Source organism: Saccostrea echinata, unplaced genomic scaffold, assembly GCF_033153115.1.
Source record: "Saccostrea echinata isolate AGI-Se365-2 ecotype Australia unplaced genomic scaffold, CSIRO_AGI_Sech_v1 ptg000033l, whole genome shotgun sequence".
Lineage (NCBI taxonomy): Eukaryota > Metazoa > Mollusca > Bivalvia > Ostreida > Ostreidae > Saccostrea > Saccostrea echinata.
Window position 1 is genome coordinate 21,688,894 of NW_026889782.1, and position 17,992 is coordinate 21,706,885.

Genomic DNA, 17,992 nt, shown 5'->3' on the forward strand with positions numbered 1-17,992 from the left:
GGCTGCTTTTTTTAAACCTCGGATCTTTGTAAAACTTAAATGATTAATGGGCAGATAACTCTGTAATATCCCGAGTAAAGAAAGAAATCTCGAGAGATCTTGAGTTGTCTTTCTTTAAATGTCAAGTGCGCAAGCTCGTGCAAAGTGAAAGTGCAGCACAAAGGAAGAATAAAAACGTAAACATGGGATTAACAAACTTTACGAGTCTTCTTATAATTTTATGTTTTTGTGGAATCGACAAGGTAAAGTCTATAGAATTATTCTGAATAGATGCTTATAATGATTAAGGTACAGTATAGCCCCTATGTGTATTATATTTCTTCCTCCGTTAACAGGTGGGAGTTGTTTTATGACCCCACAGTACCTGGCAGTTCAATGAGTTGACAATGTCTCTTTCGCAAAATGGCGTTGGAGAGATATCTGTTATCTAGGAAGATTAGACTGAGTATTGAAAACACACCTCTCTTATCCACGAACTACACTTTAATCAGAGATTCCTCCTTATATTGTTTGATTTTGGACTCCCCCCCCCCCCCCCTTCATGTCGAAATAAAGAAAAAAAGACTGGAGTTAGAGTAAGAATCTCGGAATAACAATCTGAAATGACTAGAATTCGATCTTATAGAGAGAAAAAATACTTGTACAATTCAAATGTACCTGTGATATGTAAGGCAACTAGTTTATTTGCATGATCAGAGACCTAATGCATACTACAACGTTAGTATACATATAGGTCCCTGCTTGCAGGTTCATATGTTGGATCCACCACAGGAGTTATATCAACAGGAAGCAATGAAAACTGGCTCCGAGCTTTGCAAGCATACTTGCCTAGCGAAGCTCGCTGGTTGCTGTTTTTATTGCTTTATTGATAAATCTGTTGAGTCATGTGGATCCACAGAATGATGTGTTTCCTTGTTCAAATTTAGGTTTATCAAAATAATTTCAATTCATTTGGTTGCTCTCCATGATTAAGACTTAAGGGTAAATATTCAAAATGAAATGAAGTGTCCAGGCTTAAGGGATCAATATAGGTCTATTTTATTTTTTTTCAAGCAGAAACATTAACTTGGGGGAGGGGGGTCAGGATGAAGTTTATCTGACTGTAGGGGTGCAACGATAAACTAACCTCACGATACGATACGTATCACAGTATTCAGTTCAAGATACGATACGTACATGTATCATGATACATGACAACTGAGGTTAAAAAGTCTTTCAAGTTTGCCATCATATTTTTTTAAACTTGACAGGGTTATACAAAATGTTTAAAATAATACAAAATAATTAAAATAACATTTTGTTAACTTGAATTGGATTGTTAGGTAGATCTTTGAGTTGTGACAACCATGGAAAAATATACCGCGATATACCGTCAAACGGTTTATCGTTGCACCCTTATCTGACTGGGTAGAATACCTTGAAGGACCTATTGCCTCACAGAGTAGAGCATTCAGTGATATAACAGTTCAACTCTTGTCAGATTCCTGCATATTCTCCAGCCCTGTTTGATGTTTCTGAGTGCACAGAAGCAGAGAATCAGGAAATACATGTATAATGTCTGCATGAATAGCAGCACTGATACTTATTCATGTTAAGATCACAAGGTTGTAAACATAAGGAATATGATATCATGGGTTTACATGTAGTTAGAATAAATCCTTTTGAAAAAAGAAAAACTGCAAAAGTAATACCGGTATTCCTTTTAAAAATTTGTAAAATGTTTATTGAAATATGTTTGAATTACAATTATCATGGTCCTCAAGCAATATATAATTCAAAGCATATCGATTGAACATGACTCAATTATTATATATACGTTTTATAGTGCAAGGTGACTAACTATGAGATAGTTATTATCATTACTGTGGGTCAAATTACATTAAGCAGGAGGAAACTTTTCACTTTTTTTGTGATACTTAATTTTCAATTTGCTTTTTCAATTAAGAAGTTTCCGTGCCTTGCCCATTCAAACTTAAGTGTGTTAAAATATGTGATTGACAATAGGCCCCATGTAACTTTTTATCACGATAATATAATTACATGTGTATCATCTGTTTTAGGTTGTGTGTGACGGCAATGGTGTAATTTTTGCCAGGCTGAATTCCTCCCATACTGAATGGGGTGACCATTTCTGTATACTGTACAATCCACTCTTCCATTCTCTCCCAGAGGAGAAGTCGCAGGCTGTAGGTATTATAAAAACAATACAAAAGTTAATCTACATTTAGCAATTTATAAAGAAAATAATGGAAAGTTGATTGAATAAATCCAACACAGTATTCACTCTGTTTTTTTTCCCAGTGGCAAAGATAAATTACATGTAGCAAACCACAGCTGCTGAGCTCAAGCTGTGAACATTATCAGCAGTCCAGTCTATTATGAAATTTTGTAATATTATAATTACATGTATTATATATAAATCTTACAAAAGAACTGTAGTTGGAACAAGAAATTGTAACATACAAAATGTTAAAACAGAATGTAATAATTATAGTCAAACCTTGTTAACAAAGTGCTCCATTCATACACATACATTAATTTATATACTCTCTTATAAGTTGGTTCACTTTTAAAGCTTATCAGATTATATTTGAGGAATTTACCCCTGACTTCCTTTTAAGTCAGTATGTTTTTTGGCCAGAATCTGTTACCAATTTCAAATTTTCTATAATATTTAATACCTGTGTTTCAAAATATGTTTTGGGGCATAACATTAATAATTGAGACTATTATTTACAAGATAAGATCATTTAAATCTGAAAGTACTTGTGTTGTAAGCATAATTACAATCTAATCTTAGATCTCTCCTTTCCTGCATTAGTTTAAAGTTCTGACATTTGTAAATTATGTAAATGATTATCATTGCAAATTTTACAAAATGTATATATTTTTAAATATATATCCTCATCCAGAAAAATACTGAATTTTCTAGGATTCTAATAAGTCTGATGTAGAGTTTTGGACCAAAATTTAACTTTGACCTTTAGGCAAGTATATACGGAACAGATTAAGTCTTTTCTTAGCTTACTCATTCTTTGTACAGAGGGCTTATGACCTAGTTAACTTGTCCCAGGATGAAGGCTGTTTTTCCAGTGGGGTTTACACCAATGACACCAACGTTAAAGGCAAAATTGTGGCCATTGCCAGAGGAAATCGGACATGTACATTCACAGAAAAAGCCATGATGGCCAAGAGACATGAAGCAGCAGGGATATTGATTATCTCCAAGAACAAGGTAGGAGGGGGAACTAGGAAACAAGAAGGAGTTAGCTAGGGCATCAGATAAATTTTTACTTTGTTTAAACTTTGTGTATATATTATGGGTACAAATTTTAAATGTATTGACCACAAGCCTATTTTTTTAATTGAGAATATTAAAATATTATACTGTTACAGTACATTATAGACAGATTGCACAGTTTAAAGAACGTAGAAAAACAGTTAATTGGGAATTTAAATAAAGGTTAACATTAATTCCCAGTGAAATGGATTACCCAGGTGTTGGATTAGACAGTGTCCACTGTATACAATCTCTGATTTTTTTTTATCCCCTCGCATCAGGATTGATGTGCTCGTTTGCAATGGGATGCTTTGCTTTGTATTGCACTTGTTGTAAAATACAGCTCTTCTCATAATCAGAGTTTAGTTTATCTAAGACTTTTTATAAAAGTCGCCTTCTGATTTGATATGTTTAAAATGTACAAACTGTATGACAATTTATAATTTACAGATATACCCAGGGGCTAACCAGACGTCGGACTATAACACGATCAACATCATTGTGGCCAGCATCAAAAGTACAGACTTTCAGGACATTTTGGTAATACAAGCACTTAAACATGATTTTTTTTCACTATAGTGTGGTTATAGCTGACCAGTATCCCTTAGAAGAAATATTTGAAAAGCAGCAGCTGCATTTTTTCTTGTCAGTTGACACTGGATGGAGAGAATAAGTTATAACTGAAACGTTTCCTGTTTCATAAACCGGATTCTTTGTAAACATGAAGAAGTATGTTCTAAAATATATTGAACATGTTGTATATCAAGAACTATGAGAATGAAGTAATTAACCTGCACAAAAAAACTTCAGAACCATACATTTTAAATTTGGCATGAATGAGATACTTACTTAGATGGAAACAGAAATGTATACATACTTTTTATCTACCATGTCTACTTCTGGTATTGTATAGCCAACATGAAGATGCCCTATTGTACTGTTCTTAGGCTGTATTTTTTTTTAGGGGGGGGGGGGGGTCCTTCATTTACAATTTCTGATCATGATGGACAAATCAGAAAATAGAAAAAAAAATTGCAGAGTTGAAGCTTCTTCATTTTGTCACTATATTAAGGTTTTTTTGTCTTTATCATTGCAGAGAGAGGGCTCAGAAGTGGAGGTGATGTTGGTAGCTCCAGACAGCAGTGGCTTTGATCCCTGTATTGTGGTCATCTTTCTTCTGGCCATGCTGTGTATCACTGTGGGGGGATACTGGGCAGGAGTGGTCAAAACTTCAGGGTAAGAGTTAATGTAACAGGGAGAGGTTCTTATTGCTAGAACATCAGGTGAGAGAGTAGGGTATCACTGAAGAAAGAGTTTGAGAGGAATTCAGTATTGTTGGGTAAGGGGTTAGATATGCTTTTGAGAGAGTTGATGTGGGAATTAGATATTGTTGGTAAGGGGGTAAGTTTTGCTACTGAAATTAAGAATTGGGGAAAATTGAGTATTGCTAGGCATGACTTATAGTATTGTTATGAAATGATTTGGGATAATCACTTATTGCTGGATTTTGGATACAATATAATGTCAGTAAATGTAAAAAAAGAGCATTTTTTTCACTAAATTATGGAGGTTCAGAATTTTTTTCTGCTAAATGGATGATTTACATCTGAAAATGGAAAGGATTTATGCAAGTCACAGATTCAAATGTGTAATAAAAACAATAATATTAACAGTAAGCAATTGTGATATACATGTAAATTTCTATAGTTTGAAAAAACCAAAATCAAAAGACTCGGGGAAAAAATCTGGGAGATTGGGAGCTGATGACAACAGCGATGATGATGAAGAGGAGCTGGACATCTCCGTACCAATGATCATCGTCTTCTTCTTTTTTGTCTGTACCTTCCTCATTCTTCTGTATTTCTTCTATGATTATCTTGGTAAGTAGTTCTAACTGAAAAATGTACTAGCTGGCATATTTAATTGCTACAACTGTATAAAAGTGGGAAATAAAAATGTTTTAATTACCTTTTTAAATCATTGGGGCTTCTAGCCTTTTACATTCCTCTTTACAAAAGAACACATATTTATCCAAATGTTTAAAATATATATAATTATAAACATGTATATACCATGGCACCATAGTTAAACTTTATTCAAACAACAATGAGATGTTCAAGTTAATATTTTTATATTCTACAGTGTATGTGGTGATAGCTCTGTTTTGTTTGGCCGGAACAGCCGGTCTATTTGCCTGTGTGGAGCCATTATGGAGCAAAATACCATGGGAGGCGAGGTAGTTATAGAAGTGTTACAGATTTAATTACAAGACGAGACACTGAGGGCCCAATTGTTTATATAAAGACATGTTAATCTCAGGGCAATATGCATGGAAAAAAGAAAAAAAATCCCACCTATATGGATGTGAATATATTAGTGAAAAAGCCACGTATTGCATTCTAAGAAAAAAAGGACTATTATACATACTACTACAGGTGTAGCTTTTTCTTTGGGTGCAAATTTGTTCTCTAAAATAGTTATGTTTTTTTTTCAATTTTTAGGTCACCTGAGTCACTCAGGTGACCTATTGCTATCTGTTTTCGTCCGTCGTCGTGCGTTGTCCGTCGTGCGTTAACTTTTGAACATTTTTAACTTCTTCTCTAGAACCGCTCAACCAATTTCAACCAAATTTGGTATATAGCATCTATAGGTGAAGGGGAACAAAAATTGTGAATTTCATGGTCCCTGCCCCCCTGGGGCCTGAGGGGTGGGGCTAAAACCACCAAAAATAAAGCAATCTTTAAAAATCTTCTTCTTTACTCCTGGACATCAAGCAGTCAAACTGTTGGCATCATTGTAATAAGCATTGAGCCCTCTACCAAAATTGTGAAATTCATGGCCCCAGGGTCAGGGGTTCTGGCCCCAGGGTGGGGCTATATAGATCATATAGTGAAAGTGCATTATTTCTTTGAAAATCTTCTTCTCGGCTCCTGGGTATTAAATAAAGTTACTAAGTACATAGTTATGATGAGCAAGAGTGCCTCTTCCAAAATTTGTGAAATTCATGGCCCCAGGGTCAGGGGTTCTGGCCTCAGGGTGGGGCTATATAGATCATATAGTGAAAGTGCATTATTTCTTTGAAAATCTTCTTCTCTGCTCCTGGGTATTAAATATAGTTACTAAGTACATAGTTATGATGAGCAAGAGTGCCTCTTCCAAAATTGTGAAATTCATGGCCCCAGGGTCAGGGGTTCTGGTGTTAGGGCGTGGCTCTATAGATTATATAGTGAAAATGCATTAATTCTTTGAAAATCTTCTTCTCTGCTTCTGGGTATTAAATAAAGGAACTAAGTACATAGTTATGATGAGCAAGAGTGCCTCTTCCAAAATTGTGAAATTCATGGCCCCAGGGTCAGGGGTTCTGGTGTTAGGGCATGGCTCTATAGATTATATAGTGAAAATGCATTAATTCTTTGAAAATCTTCTTCTCTGCTTCTGGGTATTAATTAAAAGAACTAAGTACATAGTTATGATGAGCAAGAGTGCCTCTTCCAAAATTGTGAAATTCATGGCCCCAGGGTCAGGGGTTCTGGTGTTAGGGCGGGGCTCTATAGATTATATAGTGAAAAAGCATTAATTCTTTGAAAATCTTCTTCTTTGCTCCTGGGTATTAAATAAAGTAACTAAGTACATAGGTATGATGAGCAAAAGTGCCTTTTCAAAATTGTGAAATTCATGGCCCCAGGGTCAGGGGTTCTGGTGTTAGGGCGGGGCTCTATTGATTATATAGTGAAAATGCATTAATTCATTGAAAATCTTCTTCTCTGCTTCTGGATATTTAATAAAGTAACTAAGTACATAGTTATAATGAGCAAGAGTACCTTTTCCAAAATTGTGAAATTCATGGCCCCAGCGTCAGGGGTTCTGGTGTTAGGGCGGGGCTCTATCAACTATATAGTGAAAATGCATTATTTCTTTGAAAATCTTCTCCTCTGCTCCTGGGCATTAAGGTGATAAACTAAGTACATAGTTATGATGAGCAAGAGTGCCTCTTTCAGAATTGTGAAAGCCATGGCTTCTGGGTCAGGGGTTCTGGTGTTAGGGTGGGGCTCTATTGATTATATAGTGAAAATGCTTTAATTCTTTGAAAATCTTCTTCTCTGCTCCTGGGTATTAAATAAAGTTACTAAGTACATAGTTATGATGAGCAAAAGTGCCTCTTCCAAAATTATGAAATCCATGGCCCCAGGGTCAGGGTTTCTCGTGTTAGGGTGGGACTCTATTGATTATATAGTGAAAATGCATTGATTCTTTGAAAATCTTCTTCTCTGCTACTGGAGACCATTTAAACAAACTAAGTGAATTATAATGCATAAGGATGCCTTTTCAAAAATTGTGAATTTCATGGCCCCAGGGTCAGGGGTTCTGGTGTTAGGGTGGGGCTCTATTGATTATATAGTGAAAATGCATTGATTCTTTGAAAATCTTCTTCTCTGCTACTGGAGATTATTTAAACAAACTAAGTGCATGATTATAATAGACAAGGATGCCTCTTCCAAAATTTTTAAATATATGGCCTCAGCTTTTGGGGTTCTTGAGGAGGGGGGGGGGGCTCTATTGATTATATAGTGAAAAAGCATTAATTCTATTAATTAATCATTAATTAATCCTGTCTGCTCCTTAGTGTTGAGCTGATAAATAAATTGCTTAGCTATGATGAAAATGGGAGCTTTAAACAGAATTTTTAAATCTTGTGGTCCTAGGGTGAGGGGTTCTGGCATAACGAAGGGGGGGGGGCTTTTGATAATATAGTGGAAAAGTGTTAATTCTTTGAAGTCCATAGTTATGATGATGAGGGTAACTCTTCCAAATTTGTAAATTTCTTGACCTTTGGTCTTGGGTTCTGGTGTTAGGGTAAGGCTTTGTTGAATATGTAGTGAAAATGCATTGTACCTGTGAAATTCTTCTCTGCTTCTGGCATATCGGAAGCAAACTGAGTAAAAGTTTAAATGATATGAGTAAGTGTATTTCTACCAGATTTTTAAACATCTGGACCATTCGTCTAAGCATTCTGGTCCTGGGCAGGGCTCTATTAATTTGTATTCTACTGAGAGAAGTTATTCCCCTTTTCCATTCACCTTTGATAATTAATCACTGTAAATAATGTATTTGAAAGGTTAATAGAATAAGATAATTATGCAAGAATGTTTATCGTATAATTAAAAAAGTACTTTCTTAGTTTTAATAATCAGGTAGACCTGTAAGTAATGGATAAATAAAAATGAGACAAAAATAACTTATCTTATTAAAAGTTCTTCAAAGACCATAAGAGAGATCAATGCTAGAGGTCTTAATATGGGTATAAAAATAGTACAGAAGCACTAATAGTTTGTCAATAGTCTGCATGGTGATAGTGTTAAGTGGGGGACAGATTAGAACTTAATTTATGAGTTGATACTGAATACTAGACTAATTATTTTGTTGATCCTGATCTTCCTACTTCTCTTGCTTTAGGGCACATTGCTTCATCTATCAGTGTATTTTACTTCGAAATTGTTGTATTATATTCAGGTGACCGTTAAGGCCCTTGGGCCTCTTGTAATTTTTTCATACTGTAATATAAGATTTTAATTCACCCTTTTTCCACGTGAAGTTTCTTGTACCTATTTAAAGGCAAAGTAAACCTACTTTTTTAAAATTTTCCTCCATACTAAAAATACCCCCCCCCCCCCCACCCCCCTCCCCACATAGATTTGGTAAAAATAAAATTAAAATTAAAAGAAAAATATTTATTTCAGAAATGCTCTGATTCATTTCATTATTTTTAATTTCTTCAATGCATTCAATGGATATCATTGACAACCATATCGTTTGGTTAGATATGTATTGCTCATGTAGGAGCACTGTCATTTCCAGGATGATTGCATAGTGCCAGTACTACACATTGAAACATTAGAATCAGGATCTAGGTTTATGGTGGGGCCTTTCATGGGACAATTTTAGTGCAATATTTGATTTATATGTTTCGGGAATTAATGACCCCTGTGTCAATGTTTGGATGCTATGATGCAGTTGTTCTACAACATTTTTTACAAGTCCTCTATTTGTAATTCAAGAGTTCGAACAAAAGAATAAATTATTTATGGAATTTATAATTACATACTAAATAGTGGTAATTTACATCTCTAGCAAATTGGAGAGTTGGGAATAAATCAATTGTACATGTATAATAAAACATAATATTCACAGCATGCCTTAATACATGTACTTTCATCATAAAGAATCACTGTACAGTATGGCACTTTGAATAAATGGTAATAACTCTTATTTTAACTGAAGCTTTTCATGGGACTTTAACATAAAACTTGTAAAATTGGAATAAAGTGGAATTAGGTAATTAAGCATTTATATACTTTTTAATAAATTGCTTTATTAACCAATCTAAAGTATTAAATTAAAATAACTCTAATACTTGTATAAATATACATGTATGTTCTAACTGAAGACAATATTTCAAATCATTGTATGGATCTGTGGGAAGGGTATGTCTGGATCCCCCTGAGATTTGCAAAATTATTAGATGATTATGAAAAGTTAAAAAAAATGCCTTTGCCACCACCCGAAGACAACACTCATGCCCCCTTTAAAAAAACCAGGAAGGAGAGTCATATATATGTCACTGAAAGAAATTGACTTACATGTCCCTCCCCTCCCCCTTTCTGTTTTTCGAAGAACAGATCTAGACTTAGTATTCAGTGTACTGTACAGGTTGACATTTTTTTCTAGTTACTTATTGTTCCCTACCTTCACGAAAGCAAAAGAACATTAAATCTCACTGGTTTGTCTGTTAGTCCATCTGTCTATCCAGCTTTTGGTCTGTCATAGAAACACAGACATTGGTCATATTGATTTGAATAAGTAGAGATGGGACTTTTATATTTCACTTGTGGATTACATGTGAGAAGACCTTTCCAAATGTACAAGGAAATTTGATCTGTGACTTTGACCTTGAAGTTTGACCTAATTGTAAGAAGTTTTATCATTGGTCATATTAACTATTGAATGAGAGAAGATTGGACATTCATATTTCAAATGATTATTACCTGTATTCAAACTTTTCCAGATATACTGTGAATTTTGTCCCCCTGGCCTTGTTCTTTAAGTTTAATCTACTTTTCCAAATTTTTAATATTTATAGCAATTTTGGAATGAGAAAAGATAGGGCTTTTATGGTTTTTACATGTATGTATTGTACATGTAACCTAATATGTCAACACATTTCAGAAACTAAATATTTTTTGACCTTATGACCTTGACCTAGACATTTGATGTACTGTTCCACAGCTGTAGTTTTGACCATACTTTTGCTTATTAATAAGAAGAGACAGGACATTTATATTTTTCACAGGTGCATTACTCGAGCATTTCACACTTTTTGGAAAGTATTATTCTATTTGACCTCATGCTCTGACCTTGAATTCTGAATTTGCTTGTTATATTAGTACGATAGTCTATGGTGAACATGTTCATGGGGCTCATCATAGTTAAAAAATACTTATAATATAATACGTGAATGATTTTTTTTGTTATTTGTAGATTACCTGCCAATAAAATTCCATTCTTAAAACAGCGACCATTTTATAGGGACATAATTTTGGTTCTGCTCTGCTTAGGTGTGGCCGTGTTTTGGGGAATTCAAAGAAAAGAAAGGTATTATAGACATTAACATTATTTGAAGATTTTGTTTAAAATTTTAAATATTTGGGTACACTGTAAAGAAAATGTGAATTGAAGTAAATGATTTAAGCCCAGTGAAGAGAAAAATTACTACTTTGATGCAATTCATTTTCAAGGATTCAAATGCACTGTGATGTACAAATATTTCTTTTTCGCCTCCTGTTATTATATGTTACCGTGTGTAAAAATTGCATCAAAACTGGATTATTTGAAAAAATTCTGTGATGAGTAAAATGACTCTTTCAGATATTATTGAAATAATCCTAATTATATATAGTACCACAGCTCTGGGGGAAAAATGTTCTTGTATTTCAAAGTATAAGAATCCTCTTTCCCTTTACATGAAAATACGAGTAACTAACACAGGACGAAAGACCATCTTTAAGCAATCGCTTAATGGTGGCTTAATGGTAGCTTAATGGTGGCTTATAGAAGTTAATTCCTTTAAGCCACCATTAAGCTGCAGCTTGTAGGTGCTTAATGTCCAAACTTCATTAAGCTACCATTAAGTCACCTTTAAGCTGCAGCTTAATGGTGACTTATTGTCCAAACTTAATTAAACCACCTTAACGCATCCAGTATCAGGTCTTTAAACTAACTTGTTAAGTTTGAAGTTGTTTCAGTATCATTTCCGCAAATACTTATTCAATTCATAATTTTTTTCTCGCTATTTCTAACATCTTTGTCAATGCGTATAAACTCGGGAACTGAGAACAGCTTCATCAAATGCCTTAAAATTTTTGCTCCCTAAAATCAGTTTATTTGAATACTTGTTTTAAAATTATTTTTATCCATAAATACATAATATATATTAATTTTTTTAAAAAATCACATATTTTTCTTTCGTGTTTGGAGAGCCACGTACGTTCCACTGCCGAATTCATAGGAAATGTAATTATAGTCATTTTCTTCTGGAATATCTCTGTATCTTAATTTTTCTTTGGGTAGAGAAAAGTTTAAGATATAAAAAAAAATATATAGGTATAGATTATATTGCCAATCTTTGAATTAATTCATGAATAATTTGAATTAATTCGTGGTTAAGTGCCATTATTTTTTCCTTTCTTTTAAAATACTGCAGAAGTAAGAATTTATTTAAAATAATGCAGAAGTAAGAATTTATTTAAAATAATGCAGAAGTAAGAATTGATCAAAATATAGTCGGTCTTCAATGATTGTTATTTCAAAATCAATTTTCAGAAGAACAGCCGATCAGATTAAACAGGGTATCCGACCAGATTTATACACATTGAGAAGCGGGGTAAAATAATCAGTGTACAGTATATCAACTAGTTAGACAATAGACCTTAATTAGGTGTCCCCACCAGTCCCCGGTCAATTAACAGGAAACTATACACGGGAACGTACAATGATAGATTTTGATGATCTATTTTTTACAAAACTTAAAATTTACGCAAGCATATAACAAATTAGAAATTATGATTGTACACAAAAAGACAATTATTTTGATACCCATAATGATATAAAAAGAACTAAAACTGAAGATATGTTACAAAAATATTTTATAACTTAATTGTTACGCAAAGATTGTCAAAAATCGTAAATATCCGCAGCATATTTATAAGAACTATAATCTGTTTTTTCCCCCCAATCGTTCTCTTTCGATGATATATTCCTTTTTAATAACAAAATTTTGTTATATCTGTGGAATTTCAATCTTTTCATGCTTATAAATCGGCGAATAACGGAACAAGGAATTCAGTTACTTAAAATCAAAAAGTTGTTTCACACCATCACACCGAACTCCGGTCCACGGTTAAGAAATATTAACGTAATATAAAACTTTATCAAAATTTCTTTTTTAAAATATATACATATGTATAAATATAATTATTCGTATTATAGATTAATAAATATAAACATCAGGAAAATAAATACATGTACGGTACCTGTAACCATTCCAAACAAGTTTTGTTAAAAATAAAGGTTTTATATTTCACTCCAATTTCAACAGCTTCGATAGCACAGCAGTTAAAGCGTTCGCCCTCCAATCTAAAGGTCGTGGGATCGAATCCTGTTGGGAATGCTTTTTTTTTTTCATTTATTTTTTTAAAAATTTTCTTTCTTTTACATTATTTTCGCTGAATTAACAAATGTATAAACTCAACATTTATAATTTTTGTGAAGAAATCATTATAAAAATAATATTTAACCCGTAAAAGCAGTTTTATCGACTGCGTAATGGTGACTTAATGGTGGCTTAAAGGTGGTTTAATGGTAGCTTAATGGAGTTTGGACATTAAGCACCTATAAGTCTGGCTTAATGGTGGCTTAATGGTGACTTAATGATTGTCTAGAAGCTACCATTAAGCACCTATAAGCCACCATTAAGCTACCTTTAAGCATCTATTAAGGACTTTGAGATGGCTTAATGGTTACTTAATGGTGGTGTATTTATTACTTAAATGTAGCTTAAAGGTGCTTAATGGTGACTTAAAGACAACCATTAAACCATCATTAAGGACCTATAAGCCACCATTAAGCCAAACTTAAAGGAAGTGTTTCATCTTGTGTAAACTTTTCTTTTGTTTCAGTTATGCCTGGGTATTACAGGACATCCTAGGTGTGGCATTCTGTGTAAATATGCTAAAGACACTACACCTGCCAAACTTAAAGGTAAAGTGACAGCTAGTGATCAGTACTGTTCGTTAAAATCCATAATTTGTTTTATCCGCTATATGTTCTTAATATTCATAATGTTTATATTTCAAAGCCAAGGGGAATGAAAATCACTTTGCTTTAAGCTTCAATTTGTTATACTGTTATAAGCATCAATTCTTTATAAGCATGTTATTCTGTACATGCTAAGAAAAACAGTTTGCCATAATAATCTTACGCAGAATGTGAAAGGAATGCAGCACAGTTAAGGCTGCAGTAAGGAGGCGGGGCCTAATTTATACGGGAAATGCTTACTATGACATCACACAAAAATATAAGTTCTTCAAATTACCACAGAATGAAATGATTTCTATTTTAAACTGTTGAATAGCTTTAAACTACATCAATACTAACTAGTGCATGCATTATTGTCGCTGGTTAAATCCCACACAGCAATATTTAAACGATTCACTGATCGCAATGCACTTGTCAATGTGATGTCATATCGTAAAATTTGACGCAGTTTGTATGCAGTGAGAGGCGGATCAAGTTATATTTATACAATGAAAAATGTATTTTGTAATTAAATAAAATAAAAATTGTAGATATATAAGAGGCCGTTAACTTGGATGCGATGTCTATTTTATGATTTTATTCATATACTTCCCGTACATTCCCTAGACAAGTGATACTGTCGTATACTTGTATGCAGATTCATTGAAGGGTAATAGAAGGGTCGTCATAAATCGATATATTGCAAGGGCATACCCTCAATGAATTATGACAAGCTTTTACACATAAACTCAAGAAGTATGAAGATATTTGAAAAGTGCTGCGAAGCTGTTGAAATCTTGCAAATGAATTAATTATATCTATATTTAATGTACTTGACCAGCAAAATATTCAACATACGGTCTAACAAATGTAATTTTAGCAATTAGATAGTAGAATCTATATAGGTTCGAAGCACTTTTCACAAACTACAAAGTGTGTTGAAAATAATTATATGTTAAATTTAGATTTTTAACTTGGTTATGCCAGGTTGCAATATTAGAATTTATAGATGACCTCAATATTTCAGGTATATTTGCTAATATCACGTGACTGCCACATCATGTGACAAGTCTAACCGTCGTCAACATGTAGATTTCAAGCACATTGCATTTGTCTGATAATGGTAAAGTCCTATAAAGAAACGCCCATTCTTGTAAAGAATGTATTTTCTATCTAAAAAATTTGCCGATATTTCATTTGGCACCTTAACTGTACTGAGAAGGTGTTTGTACTCAATATTGTTCAGTGTATGGTGACATGTATCAGTAAATGCAACAAGGTTTTCTACAAAAAATTAAAATACAAAAAAGTGCCAAATTTATGATGTATATTCAATGTGTTATTTTTCCAGATCTGTGTCATACTGATGGTGCTGTTATTTTTGTATGACATTTTCTTTGTCTTCATTACACCCTACTTTACCTCTGTGAGTGAAATTCTTCTTTTATTCAGAAAACTGTTTCCCATACATATAATTTAGAAGAAAATGAGCATTACTATTTTCACAACGTGGCATTTCCCTCATGTAATTTTATCTTGACACAATGCTTAGTAACAAATCATTTGAATAAAATTACAAGTAGATGAATTCATACAATTTTAAATGTAGTTCATAATTATCTAGTAAAGGCTCTACTTATACTCCAATTTTTTTCGAAAAAAAAAAACAAAAAAAACTTTCTTATTTTAGAACGGAGAAAGTGTGATGGTAAAAGTAGCCACTGGAGGGTCCTCAGGGGGGTCGTCATCAGGGGAACAGATCCCCATGGTGTTTAAGGTTCCTCGCCTTGGCAGTTCGCTGATGAACGTGTGTAATCTGCCGTACTCTTTACTGGGCTTTGGTGACATCATCGTTCCTGGTAGGTTTCAAGTTCTGAAAAAGTTTTTTCTTTGAATAAAGGGAAGTAACTCTTCATTTCATTTTTAAAGTGTTTTAATACTATGGATTCTTCACTTCTCACTTTTTAAAAAAAAAATCAGCTGTATTTAGATTAGTAGGGTGATAGTAAATGCATTTATAGGAGATGTTATTGTTTTACTCAGAATTCTTACTGAATAAATGAATAAGTCAATCAATTCTGGTTACAATTTTCATGCATTCACAGTTTATCACTTACAAAAAAAAAATTCTCTTTACCAATAATGTTTAGAAAGATAATTGCATTTTTTTTTGTTCTATTTTAACTTTTGTAAATTGTTGTAAGTAGTAGTAACATAGAACATAAAGAACCTGCATCTTAATAATAGATCATTTCTTCTAAGGTTTACTGGTCAGCTATAACCACAGATTTGATGTCAGAGTGGGCACAAGACGGATTTATTTCATAGCCACTGTTATAGGTAAGATACTGATTGTGAACTCGGTATAGCTGTATAGCTTTCACCATAAAATGTAGTATTACACTGACACCTCAGTTTTCATTTCTGAAATGAGATAAGACAGTTTGTTAGAATCTGTATATCACCATTTTACTAAAGTGATAAACATATTGTGAAAGATTTTTTTTTTAAAAGTCATTTCTGAAAAACTTGTTCATTCATTGAAATATTTATTAACCTTTCTGAAATCTGACAGAACACTTTTTTTTAATGTAGTTGTACAGTAATGATTTCAAACCATCATGATTTCCGATAGGATAAATATATGAGTTATTTTCTTTCAGAACCATGCATCCCTTGGTTCTAAAAGAAAGCAAACTTTTGAAATTTTTTGTGTTTAGCAATATATAGAACATTTAATTAAAAAAAAAAGAACTCCCATCAATATAATATGACTTGTTGAATAGATTTACTGGTCAGCATTTTAAAATTACAATTTTCCCCATCTTCTTTTATTGCAGCATATGCTATTGGTCTTGTGGTGACCTTCCTTGCCCTTTATCTTATGGACAAAGGCCAACCAGCTTTGTTGTACCTTGTGCCATTTACACTTGTAACAACATTTGTGATTGGCTGTATAAGAGGAGAAGCTGGTTCCCTATGGACTGGTATTTCAAAACAGGTAAAAATTTTCCAATTTGCAACCATTAGTTTCAATGTACTCCCATTCAGACAGATAGTTAAATATTTACATGTACAGCCAAAGATTTCTTATGCAGTGTGAATGAAACATACAAAAATGTACATGTCAATTAATACAATATTTAATGTACTTACACCTATTTTATTTGATTTTTTATACAGACATAAATATAAACTGTAAAATGTTTTTGAAAAACTTTTTCTTTGTGTATTAGTATGGGAATTAACAGTTGCAGCTTACACAGGTTTTACATTTTTTTCTGCAATAGCTGCAACATTAATTACATTTCTACAAAGAAAGCAGTTTTTTGTTTTAAAAAGCTTAAAGTATCTTGGTCTTTACAGATCTTGAATTAACATGTTTTGTTTGAAAAACTTTACATTTTAATTTGGAGGATATAGATTTTTTGGATTCTAATTTTTTTCAAGTGGTTTTCCAAACTGAAAGGTAGCATTGGAATGATAACATTTCTATGATTTATATTTGTCCTTTTAAAGTTCAGATATTTTAAAAAAATTGTATTTATTTCATAAGCTACAAGTATTAAGTTGCTTTCTTTGTTTTAAAAGGAATACATTTGTAATTTGACTGTCACAAAAATTATACTTGCACAGATGTAACATATAATGATATTTTAAATTTCTATGATTTTTTAAAGGAAAATTACAAGAAAGATGACACAAGCTCTACCAAAGACCAATCAGGGGTGCCTGTTACAACAGCCAGGATAGACGACCAGAACAGCAGTTGCAGCTCTTCCAGTGGAGGGAGTGAGAGCAGGCTGCTGATCAATAAATGACTTTTGAGGGGTGGATCTAGCAGCAAACACAGGAGAGTTATAGATCTGTGATAATATTTAAAATGAATATTTTAGATATAAATACATGTATAAATTCAAAATAAAATAACTTTAAATTTTTGTTAAATATCTTCATACAGCTTCTATGAATATATTATTCTTACTTGTGAAGAAATATTTTTCCAAAGGTATAAAAAAAGTTTGAGTTTGGCCATTTTTATTCAGTAGGTTGGGGGAGGGAAAACAAACAATTATTTAAAGATTACCTAACCAGTTAACTGCAAGTATCATAATACTTATCGAAGAAGGTGTATCATCCCATCCCTAGCACTGTTGTTTATTATTGTAGTATAAATTGTATGCTCTGAAAAAAACTCCAGTAATATAAATAAGAGAAATTGGCAATGGAATGAAAAAAATGATTATAAGAAAGATTTTCTGTGTAAAATCATTAGAATACATGTTTATTATTTTTTTTATTGAAGAGAGTGCATACGTGTATGAAGTCCACAATTATTTTTTTCTTTTTTAATAATAAGTC

General features: G+C 32.9%; 1 protein-coding gene across 1 annotated transcript; it reads left to right on the plus strand.

Moving 5' to 3' along the window:
* Positions 1–162: 162 nt before the first annotated feature.
* LOC133198753 (signal peptide peptidase-like 2B) lies at positions 163–17,453 on the plus strand. Its single transcript, XM_061334758.1, has 14 exons — positions 163–242; positions 2,061–2,186; positions 3,044–3,235; positions 3,731–3,820; positions 4,377–4,516; positions 4,988–5,160; positions 5,423–5,516; positions 10,817–10,930; positions 13,513–13,594; positions 14,982–15,056; positions 15,321–15,489; positions 15,893–15,970; positions 16,471–16,631; positions 17,311–17,453. The coding sequence occupies exons 1-14, from the start codon at positions 183–185 to the stop codon at positions 17,449–17,451; spliced, it is 1,695 nt and encodes a 564-aa protein (XP_061190742.1). The 5' UTR covers positions 163–182; the 3' UTR covers positions 17,452–17,453.
* The last annotated feature ends 539 nt before the right edge of the window (positions 17,454–17,992 follow it).